This window comes from Pyrus communis, chromosome 4 (genome assembly GCF_963583255.1).
Source record: "Pyrus communis chromosome 4, drPyrComm1.1, whole genome shotgun sequence".
Lineage (NCBI taxonomy): Eukaryota > Viridiplantae > Streptophyta > Magnoliopsida > Rosales > Rosaceae > Pyrus > Pyrus communis.
The window spans coordinates 29,588,169-29,600,501 of record NC_084806.1 but is presented as its reverse complement, the minus strand read 5'-3'; the positions used below and the strand labels follow the sequence as shown (position 1 = coordinate 29,600,501).

Below are 12,333 nucleotides of genomic sequence, written 5' to 3'. Positions count from 1 at the left end.
ATAGATCCGGTTCAGCTTGTCAAATGCGTGCATAACCATATAGGCAGTGAGGGTAAGGTTAATGGGCGCCAATTGGTAATACACTAGCACCTCATTGACAAAGCCAGACAACGGGAATTGAAGGCCTATGCTCAAGTATTGTGAGGAATACGCACAGTAAGCTGGGTCGAAATTGAGGACACGGGTGGGGCACTAAAGACATCCTAACTCGTGACCAAGCTCGGTCGGGCAAGTTGAACAGATGTGATGATTATGGTATCAAAAAGAACACCACTCGGCCTAAGGTTCTAAAACCTGAAGACTAGGTTGCTTAATTCACTACGAAGTTCAAGATCTTTTGCACTAGGTTCAACTACTTCAACTGTAACAATGAAAATATACTTGATCGATATCAGGCCATGCATGCAGAGGTACTCAAATAAGATGAGTGTATTTATGGTGAATGCAGTTCAGCCGTCTGAATGCTGAACTATGAAATGCACTTTAGAGTAACCAATCATAGAACACCTTACTTCATTGGGTCTAATGAAGTGACCTCTTTTGGCGAAAGAATTGAAAACTTTTCACCAGCCGAGAATTGGATAGATAACCTACCAATCAGAAGCAGTGTTGTTTACATGTCCAAGCTGAAGATGCTTCTAAATCGCCTGATTCTACGACTCAAGTGTTTACTTATCCAACTAAAGACATCGCCGGTTGTTAACACAATGTTATTTACTTATCCAAACTAAAGATGTATTGATGAAAGAGTTAGGATAATTAGTAGTTTTCTCAGGTTCGCATAGAATGAGGGTTTTTGCATAGAGCATTTTGAGTTGTTTGTTGAGTTGAAGGGGGCTCTCACGTTGCACAACATCTCATATATATAGGGGCAAACTTCGTGCTAAATATGTCTGCCAAGGTAGAGTCCTGATAGGACTATGCCTTCTCGACACTTTCCTGGATATCCTCTATTTATCCCTTCTCTTGCCTTCTTTAGCCGAAGCTTAAACCTTATCCAGTCTTGGCTTAATTGGCTTTGAAGGAAAAAATTTGTCCTAGCTAAGAACATGTGAGAACATTTGAACACATAGGCAAACTATTAACATATTAAAGTAGGCATGCATTAAAAAACAATTCTAAAAATCCATGACTTTCAAAGCCTAGTGAACAGTAAACCACAAGACTCTTTAACAACATTAAAGAGAAGAGAGTTTTTGAGATTCATTACCCTTGAAGCTCATCCTTGTTTACACAAAGGATTCACCCAAGTGGAGGGCCTTCAAGTCACCTGCTAGCTCCTTGAATCTTCCTTGTGATTTTTCTTCCTTTTGAATCTCCTTTGGTCCTTGAGGATGTGAAGAAAGGAACTCCAAAAAGTACCAAAGGTTTGGTACCTCTAAGTCTCCACACCAAAGATGTAGTGTGAAGAGAAGATGAATGACTTAGAGAGATTTTAGATGCTAGAAAAAGTCTCCCTAAGTGGCCGGCCTCTATAGAGAAAAAGTTTCTCTTCTTTGACCCAAGAAAAACCCTAGTGAGAAAAAGCTATAAAGATGACTTTATACTACCTCACATGTGAGTGGCAAACTTGCAATTAACCCAAGTTTGCTACCACTCACCCTTGGCCGGTTTTGACTTTGTTTTTGGGTTAATTTCCATTTAGTTTTAGTTGTCACACAACCTAAACTCAATGGGCCTTGTGGACCAAAAACCTTTTTGGGCCCCGAAACCCAAAACCAACTTCAAAGCCCATTACGAACCTTTCGTGAGATTAATTAACTAATTAATTAATTTTGACCATTCTCAATTAAACTATTTAATTGCTTATCCATCTAATTTATATTTCTTCACTTTCATCCTTACTCGATGTGCAATTTATTAGGTTCCGATTAGCGAGGCAATGGGTGATTGTTACTCTTAACGATCGATTGTGAATTGAAACTACATTTCAATTCTCCCTTTGATGAAGATTAGTGTTTGCTAATCTTCAGGGCTTCCACAAACCATGAGTGACACCTAGCAGTATGTCATGGCTACCCAAGCTAAATAGAAGTGGTTGGAGAACCTATCTAGTTACAATTATAATGCAATACGGTCCTTCTCTAATACAATACTCTTAATCACATTGTTTGAGTGATAGTTTGTTTCATGTCTACTATCCAATGTGATACTTCTCTTATATGATTCAATTGAATATGATTTGGAACAAACTTCCTAAGTCATATTTGTATGCTTTGGCCAAAGACTCTCGAATCATATCTCAGAGTATTCTCCCTCCACCATGGAAGGTTAGAGATCCCTTGTTGTGCATTCATATGCCTACATGACTAGATAGCTTGACCCCAACAATGTCGTGGACACTCTCGATGGAATGCCTTTGACATGATCAAAGATCAAGGACCTAACCATTAGACATCTATGATGCCTCAGGTCAAATGACTACTTTGCATATTGTAACTTACAAGCGCTTACATGACATGTATGTTCAAACTCTCTTTTGATCGTGATTCAGTGTACTTGATTACCTTTTGAGCACCTATGTGTTTGTCTCAGTGTCCAACACTAAATGACTTGAGACTAGTCATACTCACGCTTGAGTTAGCATAACACATACTAACACCTTAGCGGATTGTCAATGCCCAATTGGCAATCCTATGGCTATGAACGTTTTAGGAATGATCATAAGAGAAAGGTCTCGTTAATCTAACTTACTTAGATCACTTCTCTCTTAGATTAAATACATTCCTTGGATTCCCTTATTGCTTAAACACATAATACAATATGTAGTGATTAACAATAAGATTTGCCCTTCATTAAACATATAATAGTTAACACAATAAGTATTCCAAAAGCTATTACATCAAATGAGTGGTTCGGTGGGCCTACTTCCAACATGCTTGAACTAGGATTCTGAAACTAATCCCTTCATGTACTTAATTCATTCGTATATGTTCAAGCATAGGTCTGATCCTCATAATAATGTGAATCTTATCAAAACTCATCCTAATCCTTGACAATTCTAATTCAATCAGGGCTCGACCAAGCTACGCCTGAGTCTGACCCTTGAGCAGTCCCATATCGGTTGAGTCAATGCTCTCTTGGGCTGGGAGCGAATCGGCTTGATGAATAATTACAGGACCGAGAACCGTGGCCGTTCAACTCGGGCTATCATCACTTCTCAACCCAAACCTTGTACTTCAGCCCAAACAAACTCATACTAAATATCTTAATACATTTCATTTATTTAGTAAAATTACTCTTACGCCCCCTATAAAATTCAGCAACTTCCAACCGAGGCCACATAAATTTTCAACAAAGCCAATTCGAATATGTATACTTCCACCAGTCTACTGAATTTGTTCATTTTTTCGGCAGTGTCAACATTTCATCCTGAAAATGTATAAACTTTGAACAGGCACCTACCAAAATTGAAATGAAGAATATTGGTCCTCTCAAGTATTTTATTTTTTTGAAATTGAAGTTCAGAAACCAGTAAAGAAATGTGAAAAAATTGTATTGTTACTGAGACTTGAGTGCCTCGTGTAAACATGCTGACACTCGTTGAAATGAATCACAATGAAATTCAATCTCAATGAATTTTAATGTCGCGGTCATAAGTAGACTTACGTCCCCTCCTATCCTGTCCTGATGACAAATTGACAATGGCGGCATTGTAGCTGCTAATGTGCTAGTTTTGTTGGGTTGGGTTGGGTAGTGTCGTACGTATTCTTTGAATTGGAATTGAGTCGTTGAATTGAATGATTCAAAGTAAAGTAATAAAACTGGTCTTGGTTGTGTCGAGCATAAAAGTCACCTCACGTACATGTACATAATCGTAATTGTGCTACCAATGTTATAGAAAAGGAAAACAATAAATACATAAGAATATGGTTGTATAAAAATAAAATAAAAATCTAATCATTAAAACTCCTAGTGTACGGGTACTCCGGAGCACCCAAAAGAATCCCTCACTCACCATGCAGATTTGAGCAGCTTAAACGCAAGAACACAGACGGAAGCATACTAAAAATAAATTAAAAAATGGATTAAAAAAAAGTACTAAAAATAATTAATCTTAATTAGCATACCTCATCACAAGCAAGCAATATAGGTAAAAAAAGCATCATCATCACCATCAGAATTGGTTCCTTTTTTCTCCGTTTTGTCGCACATTTTATTCTTCACGCTTATAATAACAATAATAATTAAAGAAACCAACCAATATCAGATGTGAAAGACAACTGCAAACTAGAAGGAAAATAAACCCCTACATACATGAGCACAAAAGAATTGCCTATATAGTGTGTGTGTGTGTGTGTGTGTGTGCGCGGCGCGCGCCTCTCTAATACTAATATTATTATGGTAATGCCCCAGCAAATTCTATTACTTTACCTAGTTAAATAACCGCATGTATTCAGAAAAACTTTTCCAGCGGAGACTTCAAATAGGAGCTGCCTACATTGCCCATTAACAACAAGGCAACGATCAGCAGAATTGTCGCTAAGGCCCACATCCAAGGCTGCATCCTTCTCTTACTGCAGTTGCGTAGAGGCAGAGGGATGGATTTTACCTTGGTTTGCTGAGTTGATTGCGCTGATTTCTGAGACCTCTTTGTTACTGTCACCGGGTTCTCTCTAGTCTCAGGCTGTTTAGGAATTTCTTTTGGGGCTTCTAAGCTTGCTTCTGGAGCAGATTCTCCTTCACTAACATCATTTGTAGCCTTTGTTGTAGTTGCCATCCTTCTTTCCTTCTTCCTTATCCTCTTCTCCCTTTCCTGCACAAGATACAAGCCATTGCACGATCGATACACAGAAGAAAAGAATATTGCATCACATGGGAAATGTCTATATCTACAAGAATGCCTATGAGACGTTCATGGAATTGTAAAGTAGAAGGTGATGAAATATTACCTTCTCTTTCTCTTCAGCTTCCTTCTGTGCTCTTATGGCAGCTCTGGCTTGAGCCTTCTCCACTATTCTTTTTTTCCTCTCCTGTGCTTCTTTAGCTTTGGCCTTCTCCTCCGACCTGCGCTGCTCTCTCAACCTAGCTTCAGCTTCTTCCTTTCTCAACTGTTCTTCCTCCTTTGTTATTTTAGGGACTTCTACCCTTTCCTCTTTAATATCACTTCTTTCAGGAGCAGTTTCTGGGATAATTTCCGAGGAAGTGAGTTTCACAGGCTTCTTCGTTTTAGCTATCTCATTTTTATGCTGAACAACCTTCATTGAAGATATGTCATCTGGTTTTTCAGACACCTCAGGGGCAACTTGTTTTGCTTGTTCCAGAGTGGAAACCACTGTTGCCAAATTATTCTTGGTTGCTCTTACGATATCAGGTATTACAGGGGGCTCCCCATCAGGACCAAGAGAGTGCCCATCTGAGGTTCTCAACCTCCTCAGTGTACTCCTGTTGTTGCATCTGAAGTATTCTTTACGGAAATCATCATTATCATTCCAGAGTTCCATAATTGTTTCCACCTAGACAATTGAATTTTTTGCAATTCACACATAAGCTGTTGTTCCAGATTCTTCAACAAAAAAGGTAGGGGGAAACACAAACACGCAACAACAATAACAACAACAACAACAGGACTTCATAAGCTAACCTGATTGATACACAAACGTTGTAGTTGTTCCCTATCTCCACTCAGTGCCAGATTATTAGCAGCCTTCACATCATCCTTGTATCTCCAAAAGTATTTGTTCTGCAGATTCAAGGAAAAAGAGGGTTAATATCTCATCTAAATTTGTAACAAGGTAAGAAAAAGCATGCACAAGAAAAAGAAAAGGACAAAATCTTAAACCTTCAGGGTACTTGATTTATCAATGGGAAATATAAGCAAACTTAAACATAAGAAGGCTGAAAACTCTTTAAGTCAATGTTAGGCAAAACCTTAAACATGCGCCCTTTTAATGGAGACATATAATTAGCTTCACAACATGATCAATAGTGTATTTGTGTGCAGATGTGTAAACTGTAGTACTTGGATCTAACGGAAGACGTGACACAAGACCAAGCGCAATGGCCTTTTAGGATTCATATAGCCGACCCCACTTAGTGGGAAAAGGCTTTGTTGTTGTTGTTGTTGTTTATGTGTAAACTGTAGAGAGAGGATAATTCTAACTGCTATAACGTTTTTCATCAAGGGAATCACATACCTTCTCATATTGTTGTTTCCTCAAACTCTGTAAATGTGCATATGCTTCTTGACGAATGTCATCTGCAGCTCTAAACTGATTAAGTATTTCATTAAGCATATTATTTTCTTCATTAAATCTCTTCTTAGCAGCTTGAGTGACTGCCTCCGCTTTGAGAAGATTTTCTCTGAGTAGATCCATTTCCTTCCTCGGAACCTGTAATATTGGAAGATGGTATAAATACCTTAATAATCTCACTAATATTGGAAGATCGTATAAATACCTTAATAACTTGAGGTCATCTAACTCTTACAGTATTAACCACTAACTAGTCTTGATTCTGGGCAAAAGAAAAATATACTAAAATTTGAATGTGATTAGGTGTTTGTATTTGAAATAGATCTCAGCATATGACTTCCACATAAACTATTTAACATAGAACATCTCCCAGACTGGTTAAATGATACATAGAAATGACGAGTACAATTGAGAAACACTACCTTTAAGCTCAGTTCAACATGGTATTTCTGGTCTAAAGCTTCTTGAACTTCATCCTGCTCACCCAGGCTAGAAGAGAGTTGTTCATGAAGTTGCTTCAGTTGCTTGATTTCGCGAATAAATTGTTTTTCTTCCTTCAAAGGCAAGGTCTCATGCTCCATACTGTGTTCCATATTGCGTATCTACTCATGAAACAAAAATTGAAGGATGCAGACATTCAGAAAAATATAAAAGTATATTCAAATCTGTAACATAAATATATGGCAGTAATTAATAGAACTGAAGGGGAGACAAGTGATCACTTTATAATCCAAATCCTCGATAGAGATGGCATTCTTGACTCTGTTAATCATTAATTGAACAGAATCCATTTCCTTGCGTTTGGCCTTAAACAGGTCTCGTCCAGCTCTCTCTTCGGATCTGGCTGCTTCAATTTTATCGAAATACTCCTTACAAGTAGCCTATCCATAAAAGAATTCCAACAGTTAATGTGGCAAGATATAAAATCCTACAAACAAAATATAGTGGAAGCCATTTGCAAAAGATTCCTCACCCTTTTAGTTTGGATTTAGGAACGAATAGCATCCCGGCTTTTAGTTTTTTCTTCAACATGTAACTGAGCCTGTTTAATCTCTTCTTTTAAATTTTCATCATCATATCTTGGAAACCTTATCAAGAAATAGAACGGCCTTTTTTCTACCTCAGCACCCTTATTCTGCCCTTCCACAGCATCAGCAGTGGAAACTTCCCCAGAAGATGTTGAGGGTTCAGATCCAAGTATTCCGTAAGTGTGCTCCACTTCCGTACATGTTGAATTAACATCACTCTCAATTTGAACATCATTCAAGTTGCAAGTTAATGGCCTGCCATTCTCCACAAAAGAGTCATTCAGAACCCTGGATTCAGATGCGTTAACATCATCATCAGGAATACCTCTGCTTCCCAGAGCAGATATACTCTGAACTTCAGACACTAGTTTTTCATCAGTATTTGGCTTAGCAGGAAAGCCAGCATCTTTTGAATTGTTATCAGAAACAGATATAAGAGGGCTGGCAGCCCATTCAACCTCTAAACTTGACAAACCAGTGTCTACACCTGTGGCATCATTAGATGCCCTTTCTCCGCAACCAACAGAATCAGGGTTGGTCTTGGGATCTGATATTGCATAATTAGCTGTGAAACTTGACAGAGTATCATCTTTACTGGGCACACTCTTGAATTCAATTTCTGATTTTGAATTGAGTTCTGATATCACATCATTAGGTGAGAAACTCGACAGGGTTTCGTCTATAACGGGCACTCTTTCATATTCAACTTCTGATTTTGAATTGGGTTCTTCTGATATTGCATCATTCAGTGGGAAATTTGACAAAGTATCAAACCCAATGGGCGCATTCTCAGATTCAACTTCTGGTTTTGAATTGGGTTTGTCTGATACTGCCTCATTAGGTGGGAAACTTGAAGTATCATCCGAAATGGGTGTACTCTCAGATTCAACTTCTGATTTTGAAATGGGTTCTTCTGCTATTGCATCATTGGGTGCAAAACTTGGTAGAGTATCATCTACAACGGGCGCGCAATCAAATTCAACTTCTGATTTTGAATTGGGTTCTTCTGATATTGCATCATAGGGTGGCAAACTTGGCAGAGTATCATCTACAACTGGGGCACTTTCAGATTCAACTTCTGATATTGAATTGGGTTCTTCTGACATTGCATCAATGGGTGGGAAACTCGATAGAGTTTCATCTATAATGATCACACTTTCAGATTCAACTTCTGATTTTGAAGTAGATTCTTCTGATATTGCATCATTCGGTGGAAACTTGACAGAGTACCATTGACAACAATCGCTATCTCAGATTCAACTTCTGATTTTGAATGGGGTTCTTCTAATACTGTAGCATTAGGTGGAAAACTTGACGGAGTATCACAAAAAAGGGGCACAATCTCCGTTTCAATTTTTGATTTTGAGTTTGGTTCTGATATTGCATCATCAGCTGGGCAACTTGACAGTGTATCATCTACAACAGGTCCACTCTCTGCTTCAATTTTCGATTTTGAATGCTCAGGGCGGCAAGGATTGGGGCTTTCACTATCCTTCTCAGTTATCTTTACAGCATCAGCCTCTAGCCTCACATCATCAATAGAGCAATTTGAAACACCTTCAGTAGGTAGAGAAACGCCATTCTCAGCATTTTGATCTTCTGTTATATCATTATCAGCAACAGCTGAAAAGCTTTCACCATTTCCAACAGCTACTTTCTCAAAACTATCAGCATTTTCACACGATCCATCATTCTCTTCAGGTGTATCAAGTAAGTCATTATCATTTGTAACTAGAGGCACGTGAATATTCGGCAAGCCATCTCCATTACTTTGATCAGAGACACAGCCGTTGACAACTTGAGTAGCTGACTTTGTCGCATCTTGGAGAGAGGCATTTTCAAAAATTATGGGGGCAGATGAGTCGTGGCCATTTTCAGAATATCCATTTTGTTCATGAGCATGACAAGCAGGCAAGTTGTCCGCAGTAGTTTCCTTGGACATGAGATCACCCACAACTTGCTCATCCAACGATGGGATTGGGGTTGGGGCTCAGGTTGGCATCGAATAATGCTTTGTCTGTTGGCTTAGATCCCTCGAAGCATCTTCCATGGGCACGTCCTCGGCTTCTTTTGGATCCTGGTCAGTCTCTGCTCACTCAGACACCACCACCTCTCCGTCATTGAGATGTGGGGCTTCTGCGGCAGCCTTGTTGAGCAAATGAGATTGGGAATTGTCCTTTTGAGGCTCCAAGTGAAGACCAACAGCACCATTGTTCTGAACAACGCTGCTATTGAGATGAGAATGGACAGGATCTTTGGAAATGATGGCATCACTCCTGGTTACAAAGACACAAGAGACACAAGAGCCGTCAGCGTTGGTGTCGGTGTCGCCTTAGAAACCCCATTATCGCTCTGATTTCCATTCCCAATCCCAACATTCCCATTCACAACATTGGCAACGACATTCCCAACCTCACCTTTGGAGACCTCAGATTCACAGGCATCAGGGTACACAACCACGCCGGCCGTCATTGTGATCCGAAACAAAATCCCACAAGAACCACAGCCACAACGATACCGATCTAATTCACACACACACACACACACACACAAAGTTGCAAAATTTAAAAATTAAATGTGTTTAATTCCGTTTATAGCGAGTGAATTCAGAGTTTGAAGTGGATCAAAATTGAGGAGAAGTGGGAGATATAAGGGTTTCGGAGATGAGATTGGACTTACCGGTGCAGATCGAACGAGCGGGTGTGAACGCAGTGGAGTCGAATAGAGTCGAGCAGAGCAGTGCAGTGCAGAGGAGAGCAGATCGAGAGGTAGATCAGCCAGCCGACATCAAATGCTGTGGATGGACTATGCCTATCTAATGTATAAGGGCGTGTTTGCGAATAAGCAAAATAATATACAGCCTCGAGAGAGAGGAGAGAGAGGAGAGAGAGTGAGGGAGTACGCAGAGCAACAGCTGGCGAAGCAAGAAGAGAGAGCTTGTGCTCTGTAACAACTTTTTCACACTACCGCCTCGTTTGGCACATCGTATTAAGCACGGATATGATTAATAATATAGTAGTAGTAATTTGGTGCACTATCGTACTAAATAAACATCCGTTTAATTATACGATCCATCAAATTTAATACGATCGACATCGGACAATTAATACAACTCAAAAGCTTGGTATTATTAGTTGGGGGTGCTAACCAAAAACACGCTTGCTTCTCCTCTTCGGTTTCACACATCTGCTCCTTGGAAAATCCTCTCCATCTTCAAGAGCATTTCCTCGACGAGTTCTTGTGACAATCCGTCCCTAATTTTAAGTTTTATAAATTTTAAATTAGTGATTTTACAAAAATGCCCCTTGAGGCAAAAATTTTAACTTTGGTTGACCATCGGTTAGAGAGACATATGACTCATTCTTTTAGTGTAATTGTGTAGTATTCGACGATACGAACGCGTGGGCACAAGTGGATTTGAATTTGGAGCAAAAACAGGGATATTATGGAATTCAAAATGTAAGGGTATTTTGGTAAGTTCACAAATGGAGATATTTCTCTACTTTGGACCACCACATGACTGACATGTGGCACCCAATTCCTCGTGCCCTTTTTCTTTTCCCTCCCATGATCTCTCCCTCGAGAGCTCTCTCGTTTCTCCTCTCTCACCTCTGTCAACTCTCCTTCTCTACCAGTTCAACCAAAACGCCACCACCTACTACCTTCTCCGGCGAGCTTCGCCATAGCACCACCATAACTTCCTCATCTCCAACTCTCTTTGCACCCATCGTGCACAGTGAAACTACACCACCATCACTAGCTTTCTTCTTAACCTAGTGGTTAATTGTGTTAGCATAAATCCTTAGGGTACTGGGTTCGAAGGCTGGTACTGGTGATGGTGATGATGATGAATGAACAAATGGATGTTATTTTCAAGAGAAATGCTAAGGGACTTTCGCTCTCTCTCTATTCTCGGTTGCACAACACTGCAACCACGGTGAGCCTCGAGATCCTCAAATTCTTCATGTTTCGAAGCCCTTATAGTGTTGTTAACCTTTAAATGGTGATTTGATGACGATTGAATGTAGGAAGCAACCTAGGAAAAATTTCCTAGATTCCTGGAAAACAAGACCCGTGGCCATTTACCCATTTTCAGACCAAATGTTCGGCCAACTCTGATCTCCGTTGGGCCTCCTAAAGGTATGACTCTCTTCTCTACATTTCTAACTTCAAAACGGCTTTTGAATCATCAAGTTTGATTAAGTATTGAATTAGAAACTAGCTATGAAAGTTGGGAAGAAATTTCCAAAATTCTGGAAAGTTTGGCCGTGACCATCAAGCCACTTTTAGCTCATTCCCCCGTTTAACTTTAGCCACGATTGGACCCTGAACTAGTAGAACCCTTTTCTCCACATTCCTAGCTTCTAGTTGGCTTTTGAATCTTTGATTTTGGTTAAGTATTGAGTTAGAAATCAACTTTGGAAGTTAGGAAGAAAACCAGTAAAATTCTAACCTTCGTGAGGAAGACGAGTACTAATGTACTCACGGCGTGTGAGGCCCGTGGGATGTTGGCGTGTGCAGTGCATGGTTGCCAGTGTAGCCACCTTGTGGCGGTGCATGGTAGCATGTGCAGCGGTGTTGGGAGGAACCCGAGGTCCCTTCTTAGGTTTCTCGATGTGCCGAACCCGAATTCACCCTCCATTTTCTGAAATTCAACTGTTTTAAAATAGTTTCTTTATTAGCCGTACTTTGTACGAAAATGTGTTTATATACATTAGTACGTTACGTATTTACCTAAATGGTTTCATTTCTAGGCAAAATGCATCGCAAGGATTCTCGATGCTACAAGGCGAGTTCGACTTGGCGACATGATATGTGAGTGGGCATTTGTTTTCATATATATATATATATATATATATATATATATATATCTTACAGTTTCCAGAAATGTTTTAAATTGATTATGCATAGCATGCCATGATTTGAATGTGTTATATTTAAATATTGCATTATGATGAGATTTGTGATTATGTCAAATGATCCTACGGAGGCACAGGTAAGTTCAAGTGAATTATTATGTGGTTGAAATGGTTGCATTATATGAGCATACATATATTCATTTAGAGCTCATCATCGCTGCACCCCGGTGTTAATGCTCTCGCCCCAAGCCA

At 39.6% G+C, this 12,333-nt stretch overlaps 1 protein-coding gene across 3 annotated transcripts; it reads right to left on the bottom strand.

Moving 5' to 3' along the window:
- Nucleotides 1–4,095: 4,095 nt before the first annotated feature.
- On the bottom strand, nucleotides 4,096–10,139 carry LOC137732523 (proton pump-interactor 1-like). 3 transcript variants are annotated; one of them, XM_068471843.1, is made up of 9 exons: nucleotides 9,902–10,139; nucleotides 9,640–9,744; nucleotides 7,168–9,498; nucleotides 6,917–7,075; nucleotides 6,617–6,796; nucleotides 6,138–6,332; nucleotides 5,585–5,683; nucleotides 4,893–5,456; nucleotides 4,096–4,756 (listed from the first exon to the last, which is right to left on the bottom strand). In XM_068471843.1, exons 4-9 carry the CDS (start codon nucleotides 6,983–6,985, stop codon nucleotides 4,397–4,399), a joined length of 1,467 nt encoding a protein of 488 aa, XP_068327944.1. In that variant the 5' UTR covers nucleotides 6,986–7,075; nucleotides 7,168–9,498; nucleotides 9,640–9,744; nucleotides 9,902–10,139; the 3' UTR covers nucleotides 4,096–4,396. The 3 variants fall into 3 exon arrangements, with proteins under 3 accessions (XP_068327944.1, XP_068327943.1, XP_068327945.1); XM_068471842.1 differs by having other exon boundaries at nucleotides 7,168–9,744; XM_068471844.1 differs by lacking the exon at nucleotides 9,640–9,744.
- Between the last annotated feature and the right edge of the window lie 2,194 nt (nucleotides 10,140–12,333).

What these genes read in the sequence shown, in the direction of transcription:
- LOC137732523 (XM_068471842.1), bottom strand. Translation starts at nt 6,985, where the DNA reads ATGGATTCTGTTCAATTAATGATTAACAGAGTCAAGAATGCCATCTCT. An exon ending in ATGTTGAACTGAGCTTAAAG is followed by an intron (nt 6,333 to 6,616) that starts GTAGTGTTTCTC and finishes CCAATATTACAG; the next exon opens with GTTCCGAGGAAGGAAATGGA. An exon ending in GGAAACAACAATATGAGAAG is followed by an intron (nt 5,684 to 6,137) that starts GTATGTGATTCC and finishes TTGAATCTGCAG; the next exon opens with AACAAATACTTTTGGAGATA.